Source organism: Oncorhynchus gorbuscha, linkage group LG15, assembly GCF_021184085.1.
Source record: "Oncorhynchus gorbuscha isolate QuinsamMale2020 ecotype Even-year linkage group LG15, OgorEven_v1.0, whole genome shotgun sequence".
NCBI classification, from domain to species: domain Eukaryota; kingdom Metazoa; phylum Chordata; class Actinopteri; order Salmoniformes; family Salmonidae; genus Oncorhynchus; species Oncorhynchus gorbuscha.
In genome coordinates, this window is record NC_060187.1 from 71,273,028 (window position 1) to 71,296,893 (window position 23,866).

Sequence of the window (23,866 nt, forward strand, 5' to 3'; positions counted from 1 at the left end):
TGCAGCTGTTGTACGAGCACATTTTTCACTGGCTGTCCACGGGTTTCCAAAACAATGATTGATAGGCAGCTTAAACTTCTTGAATTCAACCATTATTGTGTTCAAATACACATTTAGATTTGTGAACAGCCATCCACAATCCGTAAGGCGCAAATAGCTAAATGAGAGGTCAGCAGTGTGATTCACATCAATGCGCTATGTAGATATCAATAATAAGTGATAACCATATGCTGTAGACTACAACACTGCTGTCATCTTTACCTCCAAGCGTTTATTCAAGTTGGATAATCTTTGGATGCCGACAGCAGTCGCACCATTGGAAGACATAGCTTGGACTGTGGGCTAAAAAAGCCTATTCCTGCTCTTTTCCCGTGATCCATCAAACACATTTGTGTGGTCGGACTCGCTCACGTTGAGCAAATTTAAACTTGCGCCTTTTTTCAATGCTGATTTGAATGTCATTGAGAAAACAGAGAAGTGTCAAATGTTTTTTGGGACTGTCCCAGTCTTAGTTACATTCGTACATTTTTTTTCTCCAAAATATTGAGTCATTGAAACTGAAACAGTGCATCCTGAATGGCTGAAGGCAGCAAACAATGTAAACAGACCATCTGTGATTTACAACCTGACAGTAATATTTGTTGGACTACCAAGAAATGTATTGGTGAATTATCTATACTGAACAAAAATATAAACGCAACATGCAACAAATAAAAAAATGTTACTGAGTTACAGTTCATAAAAGGAGTCATTTGAAATGAGTCATTTCAAATCCTAATCTATGGATTTACCATGACTGGGAATACAGAGAAGGATCTGTTGGTCACAGATACATTCGTTTCCAAAGGTTTGGAGAATGACACAAATATACATTTTCACAAAGTTTGCTGCTTCAGTGTCTTCAGATATTTTTGTCAGATGTTACTATGGAATACTGAAGTATAATTACAAGCATTTTATTGGTGTCAAAGGCTTTTATTGACAATTACATGAAGTTGATGCAAAGAGTCAATATTTGTAGAGTTGACCCTTCTTTTTCAAGACCTCTGCAATCCGCCCTGGCATGCTGTCAATTAACCTCTGGGCCACATATTGACACACTGATGGCAGCCCATTCTTGCATAATCAATGCTTGGAGTTTGTCAGAATTTGTGGGGTTTTATTTGTCCACCCGCTTCTTGAGGATTGACCACAAGATCTCAATGGGATTAAGGTCTGGGGAGTTTCCTGGCCATGGACCCAAAATATTGTTGTTTTTGTTCCCCCGAGCTACTCACTTCTGCCTTATGGCAAGCTGCTCCATCATGCTGGAAAAGGCATTGTTCGTCACCAAACTGTTCCTGGGTGGTTGGGAGAAGTTGCTCTCAGAGGATGTGTTGGTACCATTCTTTATACATGGCTGTGTTCTTTGGCAAAATTGTGAGTGAGACCAGTCCCTTGGCTGAGAAGCAACCCCAAACTTGAATGGTCTGAGGATGCTTTACTGTTGGCATGACACAGGGCAATCTTACTGGCAGAAATATCCTTGGCTGTGAAGCCCTTTTTGTGCAAAGCAATGATGACGGCACAACTTTCCTTGCAGGTAACCATGGTTGACAGAGGAAGAACAATGATTCCAAGCACCCTCCTTTTGAAGCTTCCAGTCTGTTATTCAAACTCAATCAGCATGACAGAGTGATCTCCAGCCTTGTCCTCATCAACACTCACACCTGTGTTAACGAGAGAATCACTGACATGATGTCAGCTGGTCCTTTTGTGGCAGGGATGAAATGCAGTGGAAATGATTTTGAGGGATTCAGTTAATTTGCATGGCACAGAGGGACTTGCAATTCATCTGATCACTCTTCATAACATTCTGGAGTATGTGCAAATTGCCATCATACAAACTGAGGCAGCAGACTTTGTGAAAATTAATATTTGTGTCATTCTCAAAACATTTGGCCACAACTGTACATAAAAAAAGGTAGGGGCGTAGATCAGAAAACCAGTCAGTATCTGGTATGACCACCATTTTTCTCATGCAGTATGACACCTTTCCTCGCATAGAGTTGATCAGACTGTTGATTGTGGCCTGTGGAATGTTGTCCCACTCCTATTGAATGGCTATGTGAAAGTTGCTGGATATTGGCGGGAACTGGAATATGCTGTCGTGCACACCCATCCAGAGCACTCCAAACATGCTCAATGGGTGACATGTCTGGTGAGTATGCAGACCATGGAATAACTGTGACATTTTCAGCTTGCAGAAATTGTGTACAGATCCTTACTGAAACATTAGGAGATGACCACGGATGAATAGCACAACAATGGGCCTCAGGATCTCATCATGGTATCTCTGTGCATTCAAATCGCCATCGATAAAATGCAATTGTGGTTGTTGTCCATAGTTTATGCCTGCCCATATCATAAACCCACCGTCACCATGGGGCCCTATGTTTACAACGTTGACATCAGCAAACCACTCGCCCACAACGCCATACGGGCGCCAACCACTGCGATTATGAGGCCAGTTAGACGTTCTATTAAATTCTCTAAAAAAACATTGGAACCAGCTTATGGTAGAAAAAATGACATTCAATTCTCTGGCAACAGCTCTGGTGGACATTCCTGCAGTCAGCATGCCAATTGAATCACCCACCACAACAGGACCAAGCGGCGTGGTAACGGGCAACAGCAACGCAAAGAGGAATGGACATGGGAGTACGGTTTGGACTGCAAGAGTATGGACTATACTTCTTGGGAGGAGATAGACAGGTGAGCGGTCGACCCAGGGAGAGTGCCGGAGCCCGCCTGGGATTCGATGGAGCAGTGCGCGGAGGGTTATCGGAGAATGGAGTTGGCGAAGCAAGCACGGCGGCGCGGACGGAAGCCCGAGAGTCAACCCCAAAAATGTATTGGGGGTGGCTCACAGGGAGTATGGCTATGCCAGGTAGGAGACCTGCGCGAACTCCCTGTGCTTACCGGGGGGCTAGAGAGACCGGACAGGCACTGTGTTATGCTGTGAAGCGCACGGTGTTCCCAGTGCGGGTGCATAGCCCGGTGCGGTACATTCCAGCTCCGCGTATCGGCCGGGCTAGAGTGAGCATTGAGCCAAGTGCTATGAAGCCGGTTCTACGCAGCTGGTCTCCAGTGCGTCTCCTTGGGCCGGCTTACATGGCACCAGCCTTGCGCACGGTGTCCCAGGTTCGCCTGCATAGCCCAGTGCGGGCTATTCCACCTCGCCGCACTGGCAGGGCGACCGGGACCATTCAACCGGGTAAGGTTGGGCAGGCTCGGTGCTCAAGAGCTCCAGTGCGCCTGCACGGTCCGGTCTATCCGTCACCACCTCCATGCACCAGCCTTCCGGTGGCAGCCCCCCGCACCAGGCTGTCTCTCCGGCTCATCCGTACAGGTGCTCCCGTCTGTCCAGCACTGCCGGAACCTTCCTCTCCAGCGCTGCCGGAGTCTCCCGCCTCTCCGGCGCTGCCAGAGCCTTCCTCCTCTCCGGCGCTGCCTGAGCCTTCCTCCTCTCGAGTGCTGCCGGAGCCCCTCTGCCCAGAGCTGTCGGAGCCCCTCTGCCCAGAGCTGTCGGACCCCCTCTGCCCAGAGCTGTCGGACCCCCTCTGCCCAGAGGCGCCGGACCCCCTCTGCCCAGAGGCGCCGGACCCCCTCTGCCCCGAGCTGCCCCTCTGTCCAATGGGGTCATTAAGTAGGGTCGCCGTGGTTCGGAGGCCTCGGAAGCGGACAAGGTGGGGGACTAAAACTATGGTGAAGTGGGGACCACGTCCAGCACCAGAGCCGCCACCGCGGACAGATGCCCACCCAGACCCTCCCCAATAGGTTCAGGTTTTGCGGCCGGAGTCCGCACCTTGGGGTGGGTGGGGGGTGGGGGGGGGGTCCGTGTACTGTCACACCCTGACCATAGTTTGCTTTGTATGTTTCTATGTTTTGGTTGGTCAGGGTGTGAGCTGAGTGGGCATTCTATGTTACATGTCTAGTTTGTCTAGTTCTATGTTTGGCCTGATATGGTTCTCAATCAGAGGCAGGTGTTCGTCATTGTCTCTGATTGGGAACCATATTTAGGTAGCCTGTTTGGTGTTGGGTTTTGTGGGTGATTGTCCTTGTTACTGTCTCTGTGTTACTTTGCACCAGTATTAGGCTGTTTCGGTTTTCGTGGTAAGTTTATTGTTTTTGTATTTGATTCGTGTTTACTTTGTTTCATTAAACATGGATCGCAATAGCCACACCACATTTTGGTCTGACTCTTTTTCACCGGAAGAAAACCCTTACATATTCTGCCAGCAAATTTTTTTGGGATTCGAATATAACCTATTTTAAAACCTGATTTTGTAGCATAAACTGGGAATTTTATATTTTTTCTGATATTATGATTGTCTGTTTGTTCATATCTGCAAAGCAGTTAAAAAGCTGTCAGTTCCACTAACAACCATGACAATGACCTGCTTCAGACCATTGTTATCTATGTGCTGTCCTTTACTGTAGCCTAGTCAGCTATTCCATATGCTCTGTCCAGCTTCACTAGTCTCATCTCATCTTCCTTCACTGTAAATAACAGTTATGGTCAATATAAAACCTGTGCTAGGGTTAGTGTTTTGTATTTCTTATGGATCCCCATTAGATTCTGCCAAAGCAGCAGCTACTCTTTCTGGGGTCGAGCAAAATTAAGGCAGTTTATACCATGTTAAAAACATGACAATACATTCACAGATTTGTGTGTGTCCTCAGGCCCCTATTCCACCACTACCACATATCTACAGTACTAAATGTGTGTGTGTGTGTGCCAATGAGGAAGGTAGGGAAATGACAATAACAGTCATGGTCAATATAATACCCGGACTAGGGTTAGTGTTTTGAGGAAGGTAGGGAAAGAGATAATACCCGGACTAGGGTTAGTGTTTTGAGGAAGGTAGGGAAAGAGATACTTGGGCTAGGGTTAGTGTTTTGAGGAAGGTAGGGAAAGAGATAATGCTTGGGCTCGGGTTAGTGTTTTGAGGAAGGTAGGGAAAGAGATAATGCTCGGGTTAGTGTTTTGAGGAAGGTAGGGAAAGAGATAATACTTGGGCTCGGGTTAGTGTTTTGAGGAAGGTAGGGAAAGAGATAATACTTGGGCTAGGGTTAATGTTTTGAGGAAGACAGGGAAAGAGATAATACCCGGACTAGGGTTAGTGTTTTGAGGAAGACAGGGAAAGAGATAATACCCGGACTAGGGTTAGTGTTTTGAGTAAGGTAGGGAAAGAGATAATACTTGGGCTAGGGTTAATGTTTTGAGGAAGACAGGGAAAGAGATAATACCCGGACTAGGGTTAGTGTTTTGAGGAAGACAGGGAAAGAGATAATACCCGGACTAGGGTTAGTGTTTTGAGTAAGGTAGGGAAAGAGATAATACTTGGGCTAGGGTTAATGTTTTGAGGAAGACAGGGAAAGAGATAATACCCGGACTAGGGTTAGTGTTTTGAGTAAGGTAGGGAAAGAGATAATACCTGGACTAGGGTTAGTGTTTTGAGTAAGGTAGGGAAAGAGATAATACTTGGGCTAGGGTTAGTGTTTTGAGGAAGACAGGGAAAGAGGTAATACCCGGACTAGGTTTAGTGTTTTGAGGAAGGTAGGGAAAGAGATAATACTTGGGCTAGGGTTAGTGTTTTGAGTAAGGTAGGGAAAGAGATAATACTTAGGCTAGGGTTAGTGTTTTGAGGAAGACAGGGAAAGAGATAATACCTGGACTAGGTTTAGTGTTTTGAGGAAGGTAGGGAAAGAGATAATACTTGGGCTAGGGTTAGTGTTTTGAGGAAGGTAGGGAAAGAGATACTTGGGCTAGGGTTAGTGTTTTGAGGAAGGTAGGGAAAGAGATAATGCTTGGGCTCGGGTTAGTGTTTTGAGGAAGGTAGGGAAAGAGATAATGCTCGGGTTAGTGTTTAGAGGAAGGTGGGGAAAGAGATAATACTTGGGCTCGGGTTAGTGTTTTGAGGAAGGTAGGGAAAGAGATAATACTTGGGCTAGGGTTAATGTTTTGAGGAAGACAGGGAAAGAGATAATACCCGGACTAGGGTTAGTGTTTTGAGGAAGACAGGGAAAGAGATAATACCCGGACTAGGGTTAGTGTTTTGAGTAAGGTAGGGAAAGAGATAATACTTGGGCTAGGGTTAATGTTTTGAGGAAGACAGGGAAAGAGATAATACCCGGACTAGGGTTAGTGTTTTGAGGAAGACAGGGAAAGAGATAATACCCGGACTAGGGTTAGTGTTTTGAGTAAGGTAGGGAAAGAGATAATACTTGGGCTAGGGTTAATGTTTTGAGGAAGACAGGGAAAGAGATAATACCCGGACTAGGGTTAGTGTTTTGAGTAAGGTAGGGAAAGAGATAATACCTGGACTAGGGTTAGTGTTTTGAGTAAGGTAGGGAAAGAGATAATACTTGGGCTAGGGTTAGTGTTTTGAGGAAGACAGGGAAAGAGGTAATACCCGGACTAGGTTTAGTGTTTTGAGGAAGGTAGGGAAAGAGATAATACTTGGGCTAGGGTTAGTGTTTTGAGTAAGGTAGGGAAAGAGATAATACTTAGGCTAGGGTTAGTGTTTTGAGGAAGACAGGGAAAGAGATAATACCTGGACTAGGTTTAGTGTTTTGAGGAAGGTAGGGAAAGAGATAATACTTGGGCTAGGGTTAGTGTTTTGAGGAAGGTAGGGAAAGAGAAGACATGTGAAGACATGTGGAGTCTCCACACAGAGCAGACCAGAGCAGAGTAGGGCCACAGCTAGAGCCCTGGCCTAACAGCGCATGTTTCACACCCAGCAAGCAGAAGTCAGATTTAGCACCAGCATACAAGCCACAGACACAACAGTACCTCCCTCTCCCCACGCTTTCTCCTCCCTTTCCTCCTCTCCTGTCCTTTCTTCAAAGACACCACAGTACCCTTTGTCTCCTCCCTCCCACTCCAGACTGCTCCTGCTGCAAAACAAACCCATTGGCTAGCGGATTATCCTAATACTGCATGTCTAGTGGTGTGTGCACACAATCGTTCACTGGGCGGAGGGTGGGAGTGTCTTCTGGTTGGTGCACCAGCACAATACCTGCTGACAGCCAACCTTAATAGCCCACAGAGCAAAGAGCAAACTGCAGACCACACACACACACACACACACACACACACACACACACACACACACACACACACACACACACACACACACACACACACACACACACACACACACACACACACACACACACACACACACACACACACACACACTTCCTCCTACCTGCCACTCTTGTCCTGCTCTCTCTGTTCACAAGTGTGTGTGTTTGGGTATGTGTGTGTATGTGTGAGTACATTTCCATGTGTGTTGACTTAGAGCCAGTTGAGTGAGCAGCAGGTGCTGCAGTTGTCAGTTAACTGACTCTCTGTGTGCACTACTCTGCTCAACTCTACAAAGACACACTGACAAACTGGATCTCCACCTCCAGCCCTCCTCCTCTGGTCCCCTGCCAGCAGAGCAAGATGAGCCTCCACATCTAGTTCTCCAGAGACCACCAGACGCTCCTGTCATTAAGTGTGTCACTCGTAAAGACAAAACAGCATCTTTAAAGGTGGAATGACAGACCTTTAAAGGTGGAATGACAGATCTTTAAAGGTGGAATGACAGATCTTTAAAGGTGGAATGACAGTTTTACAGCTGCAGCCAGGACCATGTGAGTTAATGGCGGGACAATGAGACATGTTCCCACATTAACACACAGCCCTATCAATAGGTGACACGGCTCAGATGGATGACTGTCAGGCCTGGGGCGGAGAGGGGAGACCAGCTGCTGGCTAACGGACAAACAGACAGACAGACAGATGGATGGACAGGCAGACAGACAAGACAAAGGCAGGCAGGCAGGCAGGCAGGCAGGCAGGCAGGCAGGCAGGCAGGCAGGCAGGCAGGCAGGCAGGCAGGCAGGCAGGCAGGCAGGCAGGCAGGCAGGCAGGCAGGCAGGCAGGCAGGCAGGCAGGCAGGCAGGCAGGCAGGCAGGCAGACACAAACACATGGTGTCTAAACAGAACGGAAAGCCTGCTTTCATCACAGAGAGGAAACTTAAAGAGGCAGGTTAATAATTAGGCAGAGCTTGCGCAGAGTCACATCCACAAACTAACAACCTGTTGTTGGGACACACTAACCAGCGACATGGCATAACGGAATATCAGTGTGTGTATGTGTGTGCATGTGTGCATGTATGTGTGTGTGTGTGTGTGTGTGGTGGGGAATTTCCATCTTAATTACAGAGTGGGTTGTCTACAGGTGACTAAGGTGAGGCAGGGCTCCATATAGATTAGCTGTCACAGTGGTCAATGATTGAGCGAGACCCACCTATGAGGGAAGAAGGGCAAGGTAGCTCCCTATGTCCCATCATCATGTCATCTATCACTCCCCCATATCACCCATTCTGTACTCCATACCCAACAGCCCATAGTGAATTCTGGGACATCCTGTTAGTCTTTTACTCTATCCCCTCCTGACCACTTCTTTCATCATTCTATCAATCTCTCCCCTTCTCACACTCACTCTCGCTTTCTCTCCCCCTCTCTCTCTCTCTCTCTCTCCCCCTCCCTCTCTCTCTCCTTCTCTCTTTCCCTCCCTCTCTCTCTCTCCCTCTTCCCCACCCTCTCTCTCTCCCCTCTCTCTCTCTCTCTCTCTCTCTCTCTCTCTCTCTCTCTCTCTCTCTCTCTCTCTCTCTCTCTCTCTCTCTCTCTCTCTCTCTCTCTCTCTCTCTCTCTCTCTCTCTCTCTCTCTCTCTCTCCCCTCCCTTCCCCTCTCTCTCTCTCTTCCCCTACCCCCCCCCTCTCTCTCTCCCCTCTCTCTCTTTCTTTCCCTCTCCATCAACTGACTTTCACTTTGAGTTCTTGCCTCTACAAGTTGAGAGCAGAAGAATGTGCCAGTCTGAAGAGAATGAAGGAGAGCTATCACAAATGAATTAATGTCTGCAGCCAAGTGCACTGGGCATCAGTCAGGCAGTTAGGCAGGCACAGAGGCGGGCATGAAATATCAAGTGCACGCTGTGCTGGAGAGGAGAGACGAGGGGTGAGAGGAGGAGTTAACAGAGAGAGAGAGGCCTCTCAAGCGGTTCTTATGCTAATATTGCTAGATTATGAGGATGGTAGTCCAACATGGGAATAACACAGGACAGTCATCAGGCAAAACAAGACAGTGACTCTGAGTGAGTGAGTGAGTGAGTGAGTGAGTGAGTGAGTGAGTGAGTGAGTGAGTGAGTGAGTGAGTGAGTGAGTGAGTGAGTGAGTGAGTGAGTGTGTTTCACATGACTGCAGTAAGTTAGTTTTGAGAAAGGCATTACCCATGCTGCTGTACTTTGATCACTGTCACATGAGAATTTACAAGACAAAAATAATTCCAGAAGAGGTGAATCGTTATTCAGGGTCAGCTTGAGTCCATCTGGGAAGCAGTATTTTCACTGCTGATTTGACATAAAAGTCATTGTAGTTTCACACACATTTATACACACAAACTTAACAATGACTTGCCTCTTCAGGAATTGTTTTTGTCGTGTAAATTCTCATGTGACAGTGATCAAAGTACAGCAGCATGGGTAAATGCCTTTCTCACCACTCACTCACTGCAGTCATGTGAAACACACACACGCACGCACGCACGCACGCACGCACGCACACACACACACACACACACACACACACACACACACACACACACACACACACACACACACACACACACACACACACACACACACACACACACTTTATCTTGACCAATAATTCCTCTGTAATCCAACCATGCCGGTTATAGGAGACAAATGCTGATATATTCAGTCCATAATTATTATGTTCACTCCCATCGGCAGCTCAACCGCAATTGATTTTTCAATCTGTTTACTGTTAGCTCTGCACTGCAGCCATTTCGTCAGATGTACTCCTCTCCTCCTCTCTCTCTCTCTCTCTCTCTCTCACACACTCCTTTCTTTCACCTTTGGTCACCCTTATTCTTCTCATTTTGACTGCTCATGAATTTATTCAATTTATTACTCTGCCGTTTTTTATGTCATGCCCCCCTCCGTCCTTGACTTTGTCCTAAATAAGTCTATATAACACACTGCCTCCTGACAGTAGGGCCTGCTCCACTCAGTCCTTGACATTGTCCTAAATAAGTCTATATAACACACTGCCTCCTGACAGTAGGGCCTGCTCCACTCAGTCCTTGACTTTGTCCTAAATAAGTCTATATATATAACACACTGCCTCCTGACAGTAGGGCCTGCTCCACTCAGTCCTTGACTTTGTCCTAAATAAGTCTATATAACACACTGCCTCCTGACAGTAGGGCCTGCTCCACTCAGTCCTTGACTTTGTCCTAAATAAGTCTATATAACACACTGCCTCCTGACAGTAGGGCCTGCTCCACTCAGTCCTTGACTTTGTCCTAAATAAGTCTATATAACACACTGCCTCCTGACAGTAGGGCCTGCTCCACTCAGTCCTTGACTTTGTCCTAAATAAGTCTATATAACACACTGCCTCCTGACAGTAGGGCCTGCTCCACTCAGTCCTTGACTTTGTCCTAAATAAGTCTATATAACACACTGCCTCCTGACAGTAGGGCCTGCTCCACTCAGTCCTTGACTTTTCCTAAATAAGTTTATATAACACACTGCCTCCTGACAGTAGGGCCTGCTCCACTCAGTCCTTGACTTTTCCTAAATAAGTCTATATAACACACTGCCTCCTGACAGTAGGGCCTGCTCCACTCAGTCCTTGACTTTTCCTAAATAAGTCTATATAACACACTGCCTCCTGACAGTAGGGCCTGCTCCACTCAGTCCTTGACTTTTCCTAAATAAGTCTATATAACACACTGCCTCCTGACAGTAGGGCCTGCTCCACTCAGTCCTTGATTTTGTCCTAAATAAGCATATATAACACACTGCCTCCTGACAGTAGGGCCTGCTCCACTCAGTCCTTGATTTTGTCCTAAATAAGCATATATAACACACTGCCTCCTGACAGTAGGGCCTGCTCCACTCAATCCTTGATTTTGTCCTAAATAAGCATATATAACACACTGCCTCCTGACAGTAGGGCCTGCTCCACTCAGTCCTTGATTTTGTCCTAAATAAGTCTATATAACACACTGCCTCCTGACAGTAGGGCCTGCTCCACTCAGTCCTTGATTTTGTCCTAAATAAGCATATATAACACACTGCCTCCTGACAGTAGGGCCTGCTCCACTCAGTCCTTGATTTTGTCCTAAATAAGTCTATATAACACACTGCCTCCTGACAGTAGGGCCTGCTCCGCTCAGTCCTTGATTTTGTCCTAAATAAGCATATATAACACACTGCCTCCTGACAGTAGGGCCTGCTCCACTTAGTCCCTGATTTTGTCCTAAATAAGCATATATAACACACTGCCTCCTGACAGTAGGGCCTGCTCCACTCAGTCCTTGATTTTGTCCTAAATAAGTCTATATAACACACTGCCTCCTGACAGTAGGGCCTGCTCCACTCAGTCCTTGATTTTGTCCTAAATAAGCATATATAACACACTGCCTCCTGACAGTAGGGCCTGCTCCACTCAGTCCTTGATTTTGTCCTAAATAAGTCTATATAACACACTGCCTCCTGACAGTAGGGCCTGCTCCACTCAGTCCTTGATTTTGTCCTAAATAAGCATATATAACACACTGCCTCCTGACAGTAGGGCCTGCTCCACTCAGTCCTTGACTTTTCCTAAATAAGTCTATATAACACACTGCCTCCTGACAGTAGGGCCTGCTCCACTCAGTCCTTGACATTGTCCTAAATAAGTCTATATAACACACTGCCTCCTGACAGTAGGGCCTGCTCCACTCAGTCCTTGACTTTGTCCTAAATAAGTCTATATATATAACACACTGCCTCCTGACAGTAGGGCCTGCTCCACTCAGTCCTTGACTTTGTCCTAAATAAGTCTATATAACACACTGCCTCCTGACAGTAGGGCCTGCTCCACTCAGTCCTTGACTTTGTCCTAAATAAGTCTATATAACACACTGCCTCCTGACAGTAGGGCCTGCTCCACTCAGTCCTTGACTTTGTCCTAAATAAGTCTATATAACACACTGCCTCCTGACAGTAGGGCCTGCTCCACTCAGTCCTTGACTTTGTCCTAAATAAGTCTATATAACACACTGCCTCCTGACAGTAGGGCCTGCTCCACTCAGTCCTTGACTTTGTCCTAAATAAGTCTATATAACACACTGCCTCCTGACAGTAGGGCCTGCTCCACTCAGTCCTTGACTTTTCCTAAATAAGTTTATATAACACACTGCCTCCTGACAGTAGGGCCTGCTCCACTCAGTCCTTGACTTTTCCTAAATAAGTCTATATAACACACTGCCTCCTGACAGTAGGGCCTGCTCCACTCAGTCCTTGACTTTTCCTAAATAAGTCTATATAACACACTGCCTCCTGACAGTAGGGCCTGCTCCACTCAGTCCTTGACTTTTCCTAAATAAGTCTATATAACACACTGCCTCCTGACAGTAGGGCCTGCTCCACTCAGTCCTTGATTTTGTCCTAAATAAGCATATATAACACACTGCCTCCTGACAGTAGGGCCTGCTCCACTCAGTCCTTGATTTTGTCCTAAATAAGCATATATAACACACTGCCTCCTGACAGTAGGGCCTGCTCCACTCAATCCTTGATTTTGTCCTAAATAAGCATATATAACACACTGCCTCCTGACAGTAGGGCCTGCTCCACTCAGTCCTTGATTTTGTCCTAAATAAGTCTATATAACACACTGCCTCCTGACAGTAGGGCCTGCTCCACTCAGTCCTTGATTTTGTCCTAAATAAGCATATATAACACACTGCCTCCTGACAGTAGGGCCTGCTCCACTCAGTCCTTGATTTTGTCCTAAATAAGTCTATATAACACACTGCCTCCTGACAGTAGGGCCTGCTCCGCTCAGTCCTTGATTTTGTCCTAAATAAGCATATATAACACACTGCCTCCTGACAGTAGGGCCTGCTCCACTTAGTCCCTGATTTTGTCCTAAATAAGCATATATAACACACTGCCTCCTGACAGTAGGGCCTGCTCCACTCAGTCCTTGATTTTGTCCTAAATAAGTCTATATAACACACTGCCTCCTGACAGTAGGGCCTGCTCCACTCAGTCCTTGATTTTGTCCTAAATAAGCATATATAACACACTGCCTCCTGACAGTAGGGCCTGCTCCACTCAGTCCTTGATTTTGTCCTAAATAAGTCTATATAACACACTGCCTCCTGACAGTAGGGCCTGCTCCACTCAGTCCTTGATTTTGTCCTAAATAAGCATATATAACACACTGCCTCCTGACAGTAGGGCCTGCTCCACTCAGTCCTTGACTTTTCCTAAATAAGTCTATATAACACACTGCCTCCTGACAGTAGGGCCTGCTCCACTCAGTCCTTGACTTTTCCTAAATAAGTCTATATAACACACTGCCTCCTGACAGTAGGGCCTGCTCCACTCAGTCCTTGATTTTGTCCTAAATAAGCATATATAACACACTGCCTCCTGACAGTAGGGCCTGCTCCACTCAGTCCTTGATTTTGTCCTAAATAAGCATATATAACACACTGCCTCCTGACAGTAGGGCCTGCTCCACTCAGTCCTTGATTTTGTCCTAAATAAGCATATATAACACACTGCCTCCTGACAGTAGGGCCTGCTCCACTCAGTCCTTGATTTTGTCCTAAATAAGTCTATATAACACACTGCCTCCTGACAGTAGGGCCTGCTCCACTCAGTCCTTGATTTTGTCCTAAATAAGCATATATAACACACTGCCTCCTGACAGTAGGGCCTGCTCCACTCAGTCCTTGATTTTGTCCTAAATAAGTCTATATAACACACTGCCTCCTGACAGTAGGGCCTGCTCCGCTCAGTCCTTGATTTTGTCCTAAATAAGCATATATAACATACTGCCTCCTGACAGTAGGGCCTGCTCCACTCAGTCCTTGATTTTGTCCTAAATAAGCATATATAACACACTGCCTCCTGACAGTAGGGCCTGCTCCACTCAGTCCTTGATTTTGTCCTAAATAAGTCTATATAACACACTGCCTCCTGACAGTAGGGCCTGCTCCACTCAGTCCTTGATTTTGTCCTAAATAAGCATATATAACACACTGCCTCCTGACAGTAGGCCCTGCTCCACTCAGTCCTTGACTTTGTCCTAAATAAGTCTATATAACACACTGCCTCCTGACAGTAGGGCCTGCTCCACTCAGTCCTTGATTTTGTCCTAAATAAGCATATATAACACACTCCCTCCTGACAGTAGGGCCTGCTCCACTCAGTCCTTGATTTTGTCCTAAATAAGTCTATATAACACACTGCCTCCTGACAGTAGGGCCTGCTCCACTCAGTCCTTGACTTTGTCCTAAATAAGCCTATATAACACACTGCCTCCTGACAGTAGAGACTGCTCCATTCAGTCCTTGACTTTGTCCTAAATAAGTCTATATAACACACTGCCTCCTGACAGTAGGGCCTGCTCCACTCAGTCCTTGACTTTTCCTAAATAAGTCTATATAACACACTGCCTCCTGACAGTAGGGCCTGCTCCACTCATTCCTTGACTTTGTCTTAAATAAGTCTATATAACACACTGCCTCCTGACAGTAGGGCCTGCTCCACTCAGTCTTTGACTTTGTCCTAAATAAGTCTATATAACACACTGCCTCCTGACAGTAGGGCCTGCTCCACTCAGTCCTTGACTTTGTCCTAAATAAGTCTATATAACACACTGCCTCCTGACAGTAGGACCTGCTCCACTCAGTCCTTGATTTTGTCCTAAATAAGCATATATAACACACTGCCTCCTGACAGTAGGGCCTGCTCCACTCAGTCCTTGATTTTGTCCTAAATAAGCATATATAACACACTGCCTCCTGACAGTAGGGCCTGCTCCACTCAGTCCTTGATTTTGTCCTAAATAAGCATATATAACACACTGCCTCCTGACAGTAGGGCCTGCTCCACTCAGTCCTTGATTTTGTCCTAAATAAGCATATATAACACACTGCCTCCTGACAGTAGGGCCTGCTCCACTCAGTCCTTGATTTTGTCCTAAATAAGCATATATAACACACTGCCTCCTGACAGTAGGGCCTGCTCCACTCAGTCCTTGATTTTGTCCTAAATAAGTCTATATAACACACTGCCTCCTGACAGTAGGGCCTGCTCCGCTCAGTCCTTGATTTTGTCCTAAATAAGCATATATAACACACTGCCTCCTGACAGTAGGGCCTGCTCCACTCAGTCCCTGATTTTGTCCTAAATAAGCATATATAACACACTGCCTCCTGACAGTAGGGCCTGCTCCACTCAGTCCTTGATTTTGTCCTAAATAAGCATATATAACACACTGCCTCCTGACAGTAGAGCCTGCTCCACTCCATCCTTGACTTTTCCTAAATAGGCCTATATAACACACTGCCTCCTGACAGTAGAGCCTGCTCCACTCCATCCTTGACTTTTCCTAAATAGGCCTATATAACACACTGCCTCCTGACAGTAGGGCCTGCTCCACTCAGTCCTTGACTTTGTCCTAAATAAGCATATATAACACACTGCCTCCTGACAGTAGAGCCTGCTCCACTCCATCCTTAACTTTTCCTAAATAGGCCTATATAACACACTGCCTCCTGACAGTAGGGCCTGCTCCACTCAGTCCTTGACTTTGTCCTAAATAAGCATATATAACACACTGCCTCCTGACAGTAGGGCCTGCTCCACTCAGTCCTTGATTTTGTCCTAAATAAGCATATATAACACACTGCCTCCTGACAGTAGGGCCTGCTCCACTCAGTCCTTGACTTTGTCCTAAATAAGTCTATATAACACACTGCCTCCTGACAGTAGGGCCTGCTCCACTCAGTCCTTGACTTTGTCCTAAATAAGCCTATATAACACACTGCCTCCTGACAGTAGAGACTGCTCCATTCAGTCCTTGACTTTGTCCTAAATAAGTCTATATAACACACTGCCTCCTGACAGTAGGGCCTGCTCCACTCAGTCCTTGACTTTTCCTAAATAAGTCTATATAACACACTGCCTCCTGACAGTAGGGCCTGCTCCACTCATTCCTTGACTTTGTCTTAAATAAGTCTATATAACACACTGCCTCCTGACAGTAGGGCCTGCTCCACTCAGTCTTTGACTTTGTCCTAAATAAGTCTATATAACACACTGCCTCCTGACAGTAGGGCCTGCTCCACTCAGTCCTTGACTTTGTCCTAAATAAGTCTATATAACACACTGCCTCCTGACAGTAGGACCTGCTCCACTCAGTCCTTGATTTTGTCCTAAATAAGCATATATAACACACTGCCTCCTGACAGTAGGGCCTGCTCCACTCAGTCCTTGATTTTGTCCTAAATAAGCATATATAACACACTGCCTCCTGACAGTAGGGCCTGCTCCACTCAGTCCTTGATTTTGTCCTAAATAAGCATATATAACACACTGCCTCCTGACAGTAGGGCCTGCTCCACTCAGTCCTTGATTTTGTCCTAAATAAGCATATATAACACACTGCCTCCTGACAGTAGGGCCTGCTCCACTCAGTCCTTGATTTTGTCCTAAATAAGTCTATATAACACACTGCCTCCTGACAGTAGGGCCTGCTCCGCTCAGTCCTTGATTTTGTCCTAAATAAGCATATATAACACACTGCCTCCTGACAGTAGGGCCTGCTCCACTCAGTCCTTGATTTTGTCCTAAATAAGCATATATAACACACTGCCTCCTGACAGTAGAGCCTGCTCCACTCCATCCTTGACTTTTCCTAAATAGGCCTATATAACACACTGCCTCCTGACAGTAGAGCCTGCTCCACTCCATCCTTGACTTTTCCTAAATAGGCCTATATAACACACTGCCTCCTGACAGTAGGGCCTGCTCCACTCAGTCCTTGACTTTGTCCTAAATAAGCATATATAACACACTGCCTCCTGACAGTAGAGCCTGCTCCACTCCATCCTTGACTTTTCCTAAATAGGCCTATATAACACACTGCCTCCTGACAGTAGGGCCTGCTCCACTCAGTCCTTGACTTTGTCCTAAATAAGCATATATAACACACTGCCTCCTGACAGTAGGGCCTGCTCCACTCAGTCCTTGATTTTGTCCTAAATAAGCATATATAACACACTGCCTCCTGACAGTAGGGCCTGCTCCACTCAGTCCTTGACTTTGTCCTAAATAAGTCTATATAACACACTGCCTCCTGACCGACAGTTGAAAGCACATTGTCCAGCTGATAATCACCCGGATAATTGCCTCGAACATAAACTATACCAAAACTAATTTCACACATACAACTGATTAAATGATTTAATTAAAGTATTATGGGGAGACAGAGGGAGAACGGGTGAGTTGATGAGTGATGGGGAGCAAACGATGCATAATTATGCAATCACCAATTGTGAATGAAGAACAGAGGGAACCATTATATTGGTATTGATCCATTCTAAATATAATCTTCAGATGGTATGTACCCTACATCAGTCCACCGAATCAATGAAGTCTTATCAGTCTACTCTAACCTACTTGGAGTAGGCTACTTACTGAGAGCGTGTGTAATTGTATATGCTGAACGGCTTTCAGTTTCTGGGGAAAAAAACACATCGGCAGCAGGTGAGCCAGTGTCGAAGAATGTGGTGATGAGGCTTGTGGAACCTTGCGTTGGCAATGGGAGAAATTGCACCATGGACAATTTCTTCACTTCACTGTCATTGGCGAACAAGTTGCTTGCAAAGAAAACAACTTGGCCAGCACTGTGAACAAAGTGAGACGGGAGCTCCCTCCCTCAGTGCACAATAAGGCACCTGCACAGCCATTGCACTCCATAACGACAAGACGATGGGACACAACAAGAGGAAACCGGAGACCATTACGTATTACAACCAAACAAAGGTATGTCAACGTGTGTCACGCAAGTGAAAGGTACGAATATTGAGTCAACTGTTGACTCAAATATTGAGACAAGTGGATAACAGCTAAATGAAATCCAACTGATGCCATTGAGTGAAGACGCACAGAAGCACGTGCTGACTTATTTTGACTGCTGTAAAAATTCATTAGAATGCCATTATTGCGTTTGTGCTGCGTTTCACTATTTAGGCTACTGATGTTTTCATCATTTGACCGTGGGTCTTGACTGTGCGTCTTGGTAGTTGGGGTATACAAATAAACTGTTACCGTAATACAACACATAGGCGTTCTGTTTCATAGTTGTAACAATGGCAATCCATTAATAAAATTGATTGAATACTTGAACAAAATATATATATATATTTTTTTACATGTAGCCTGTAGTTACATAAAGTAATGAAAATGCTATTGTGCATTTAACAAGAGTATTCTAATGTTACCCAAGGCCTTCATAAACACAACTAAATGATTATATGTGTGATAGCATATATGAAATGTATTAATTGCACTGTTAGAATGTTGCAGTCGGAATGACTGCTCATTAGCTCATCAAACTCACTGACTTTTTCCGTATTTTGTTACGTTACAGCCTTATTAAAAAACTTATTCAATATTTTTTTTCCCTCAATCTACACACAATACCCCATAATGACAAAGTGAAAACAGGTTTTTCGAAAATTTTGCAAATGGATTAAAAATAAAAACAGAAATACCTTATTTACATAAGTATTCAGACCCTTTGCTATGAGACTCAAGATTAAGCTCAGGTGCATCCTGTTCCCATTGATCATCCTTGAGATGTTTCTACAACTTTATTGGAGTCCACCTGTGGTAAATTCAATTGATTGGACATGATTTAGAAAGGAACACACCTGTCTATATAAGGTCACACAGTTGACCGTGCATGTCAGAGCATGCATAGTCAAAACCAAGCCAAGAGTGAGTATGTATGTATGTATGTATGTATGTATGTATGTATGTATGTATGTATGTATGTATGTATGTATGTATGTATGTATGTATGTATGTATGTATGTATGTATGTATGTATGTATGTATGTATGTATGTATGTATGTATGTATGTATGTATGTATGTATGTATGTATGTATGTATGTATGTATGTATGTATGTATGTATGTATGTATGTATGTATGTATGTATGTATGTATGCATGCATGCATGTATGTATGTATGCATGTACTGTATGTGTGCATGTGTCTGTGTGTAAAACAATATCCCCCCTCAGCTCTCAGACACACAGGAGTCTAAATTCTAACTGTGTTTACATCTGAGTGGATCTGATGTGGTTGAGTCTCACCCTGACAGAACACGCCACGACCCAGGTGCAGGAAGAAGGTTGAGAGCAGAGAACAGGCTGGCCTCTGAACACAGAACCCAAGAGCTGCCGGGGAAATTCCATCTGAGCAACCAACGACTCAACCACTCAACGACATGGCTGCTCTGTTTTCACCACAGGTGCTCCAGCTGTGTGAAGCCTGAAACTTACACCAGACATGATATCCAAGGCATATACTGTTAGAAAAGAATGTTGCAGTCTGTAGGCTATATTGTGTGAGAGTGAATAGCTGGCCTGTTGTGCATACTGTACGTGAAGTCTGAACTTTTACCAGACATGCCTCTTAAGACTATTAAGTGACATCAGAGATTCTGGAGGCTGCCGAGTCTATTCTATTGTGAGAGTAAACAGTGCAGCTGAGTTGAATACATCTGTGAAGTCTGAACCTGGTTGTTTCCTATGAAACGATAGCAGGGCTTCTGCAGGCTGTGCATGTTATGCGAGAGTGAACAGCGCAGCTGAGGTGAGTGGAGGTCAAATCTAATTTGGGTTTTAATTTAATTGCAGCTTGAGATCAGGGTGAGTGTATCAAAGAAGGCACAAGGGAGAGAGAAGCAGCGTCTGAACGAGCAGGGCTGCAGAATGTGGAGAGAAATTCAATGGGTTGAGTTGATGATTGAATGGCTCAATCAGTTGGTGCTCGATTGTTTAGGTCTACATTCTAATGGGAGACTACATGCCTCCTTGACCTGCATGGTCCATCACTGGTCAATCACACGTCCCAAAGACGGCCATGTAACCTTACAAACATCATGGTACGTCCCAACTCCTATTGTTAAAAGTAGTGCACTATATAGGGAATAGGGTGGCTATCGACATACATCCCATGTTGGATTGGATTAATTACTTGAGGCATGTTAGATGAGGCACGTCGAAGATTCCCTTTCTGGAAGTTAAAGTGGCAGTGAACATTCACAGCCAAGATGATTGCTGAGCAAATATTCCCCAGACCCAGATAATCCATGTAAATTCTCCCTCCCTTTCTCGCTTGTTTTATGATGATAATTCCCCTCAGAGATGGGGAGAAAGCAGAGTGAAATGACTTTCTCTGAAGTAATCTCTCTTTCTCTCTCTATTCAGCATGTCTGCATATTTAGCAGCTCACTGCAAAGTAACCACAATCTTTTGTGTGGTTTTCTGGACCTAATCTGTTAAATTCCTAGACCGAGCTAATCCTCCAACAGCATGTCGGGAAGAGAAAGGCAAACAAGCCCTGCGGATGCTGAGTTGACAGTCTGATCTGGACAAGGCGGTCTCACCTTAGACTGGACACCGACAGTAGCCTCATTAAGGAGGTGTGATTCTCATATCACTGACTAACTTGCTCAATAACTACAGTAGTAGGCTATAACTGACTATTAACCAACTATTATACCTTTGCTTCTTCAAGCAGATATCAATGTCACTCTGTTAGTTACATCAGGGCCAATGCTAATGGAATAGACTCGATGCAGACTTTGTTATTGTGCGATATTACACACGTCCTTGTAGCAACAGGCATGCCTGGTTGAGTGGACTTTGATCACTCAACACAGACAGTTTATAACCTGAATGTCTGTCTGCTGGCTCATGTGGTGAGATATAGAGTAGCCGGTCTCCCCTACAACTATTATGTCATACTGAAGTGGACATGATGTGGGTTGTGGTTGCAGAGATCAGATGAATGCTCTCCATCGCTCCAAAAAAGGCTGTTTGGTATCACATTCACTGCTGATAATGAACACTCCTTACTATGGTGTGCACTGTAAAAGTAAATGATGGTGATGAGGAGGAGGATGAAGATGGGGAAGATAAGGAGGAGGAAGAGGATGAGGCGGGGCCTATGCATTATGACTGGTGAGTAACAGGTGTACAACACATTTAGACAGAGTTCAGTGAATAAAACAGATTCAACACTACACAGACACACGTTGCTTGCTGCATGTTGCTACCTTATTGTCAGCCAGTCTCTTACCTCCAAAAAGGTGAGGCGAAAGGTGTGCTGGTAATGATCCAATCAACAACCGGGGACCCCCTTGCCCCCCCCAGCTGGACCTGTCCCTCTCTGCCTCCTCTGGGGTGCTGCTGCCAGACTCCTGTGAGCTGTAGGCTCCACTGCTGTTAGGGATGTTGATGCCTGACTGGGGTCTTGGCCCTGACCCTCCAGAACTGCCTCCCACGGACCTCGTCCTGTGGCCAATGTGTTGACTGGAGGTCGCTGTGGTTCCCGAGGCCCCGTGAGCCGACTGGCCGTACGCGTGATAGCTCATTGCCATCGCTGCAGTCCTACCGTTCCCATTGCTGGTAGTAGAGGTGCTCGAAGGTAGATCCGAGCCCGAGTAAGCCCTGGTTCGTCCGTTAGCGGCTGGGCTGCTCTGCTTAGCCCCCATGTCGGTCGCTGGTGCCAACACACGTCGACAGATTTACCCGGAATTATTAAAGGGCTCGTGCAGCACGGTGGCGGTCAGTGAGTGTGCCACATTTAAAACGCAAAGGGACACAAACACACGACCACCCAGTCCAGGGCAGTGTTTAAAATAAAAACACCAAAAGTGGAAATTATACCTCGTTACGACCCCAATGACAGTGACAGGTTGAAAATGTCAATGAATAAAAGTAACTGACAGCGATGCAAAACAACGGTTTGGAAAGCTGTCCTTACGGTGCGCTAAAACAAAGTAAATACGCTTGACATTAAAACTTTGCGAATAGTTCAGAACATGTCACGAACATAATCCAGAATAAGTACTTGTAGCCATTTTGCAGTTATCGAATCTTTCCTCGTCCCGGTTGCTTGTTTTGGATTAATATGCTTTGACTGTTGTTTTCTGAATAATAACAGTCCGCCATATGTCCTCTCTATCATACGAAAGTAAAGAGCCACGCTCCCCACGCTTCCTTGTTAGCCGACCGCAGGCAGTCACGGTGAAACTATTATAATGTAGGAGGAAGTGATAGAGGGAAGGGGATGACAGAAACAGCAGAGCAGAAACGACAATAGCCGGGACGGGGCTACGTGCGCACAGCACTGAGCACTGACTTGGTTGCGGAGTGAGTCGAGTTTGGAGGCGGATCCTCTGTCCTTGTGCGTCAGGTTACGTCAGCACCAGCAGTGCACAAGCCAAGCGACATCAATAACAAGTGCAAGCCTCGGTCAGGAGTGGCAAGTCTGGGCAATAGGATCAAGGACAGTGGGAAATACTTGTAGTACCTGTTAAATTAGACGCATTTGTTGCTGGAAACGAGACACAAATAGATCTAGGCAAACCTGCAAACTCAGTCATGGTTCATGTCCCTCTTACAACACATAATAAACCATAGACTCTAGGAATAAACTGATAAACTACCGTTTCAAGAATCCATTCACATGCAGAACATTCTATTTTTTTGGTGACATTTATTGCATAGTCCTACAGCCATACTTATCTAGAATAGTAGGTCACCAAAATGTAAATATATCACTAGCCACTTTAAACAATGCTACCTTATATAATGTTACTTACCCTACATTATTCATCTCATATGCATATGTATATACTGTACTCTACATCATCGACTGCATCCTTATGTAACACATGTATCACTAGCCACTTTAACCATGCCACTTTGTTTACTTTGTCTACACACTCATCTCATATGTATATACTGTACTCGATACCATCTACTGTATGCTGCTCTGTACCATCACTCATTCATATATCCTTATGTACATGTTCCTTATCCCCTTACACTGTGTATAAGACAGTAGTTTTGGAATTGTTAGTTAGATTACTTGTCGGTTATCACTGCATTGTCGGAACTAGAAGCACAAGCATTTCGCTACACTCGCATTAACATCTGCTAACCATGTGTATGTGACAAATAAAATTTGATTTGATTTGATTTGATTTAGATGTAACCCAGTTAAGACATGACTGTCATGTAACCTACAAAGGGTTCATCCAGGATCAAAATAACCTATGCCACAACATTTTGCATATCATTGTCTGGAACAAGTAAAACATTATACAATGTTTCAATTTGTTGATGATGTCACAATGACAATGATGATGTCACATATTTCTTGTTGATTCATATTTGGTTCTATTCAATTAAGTACACACACAGCCATGTTTTCTAAAGACATTACACATAATCAACACTATTGCAAGCACATATTTTGAAAACTAAAATCCCAGTGTCTACATGCATAGAGAATGGTGCAATATATTTATTAAGCACATCGCCAGATTTTTCACGGCTCGGCTCGGCGATTCAAACATTTACATTACATTTAAGTCATTTAGCAGACGCTCTTATCCAGAGCGACTTACAAATTGGTGCATTCACCTTATGACATCCAGTGGAACAGCCACTTTACAATAGTGCATCTAAATATTTTAAGGGGGGGGGGGGTGAGAAGGATTACTTTATCCTATCCTAGGTATTCCTTAAAGAGGTGGGGTTTCAGGTGTCTCCGGAAGGTGGTGATTGACTCCGCTGTCCTGGCGTCTTGAGGGAGTTTGTTCCACCATTGGGGAGCCAGAGCAGCGAACAGTTTTGACTGGGC

General features: G+C 45.2%; 1 protein-coding gene across 1 annotated transcript in view; it reads right to left on the reverse strand.

Moving 5' to 3' along the window:
• LOC123997940 (E3 ubiquitin-protein ligase znrf2-like) overlaps window positions 1–22,355 on the reverse strand; it is a 115,955-nt gene extending 93,600 nt beyond the window's left edge. The window contains exon 1 of the mRNA XM_046302675.1: window positions 21,293–22,355. Coding sequence (XP_046158631.1) covers window positions 21,293–21,707 — 415 coding nt within the window. The 5' untranslated portion in view covers window positions 21,708–22,355. The remainder of the gene's footprint in view (window positions 1–21,292) is intronic.
• Between the last annotated feature and the right edge of the window lie 1,511 nt (window positions 22,356–23,866).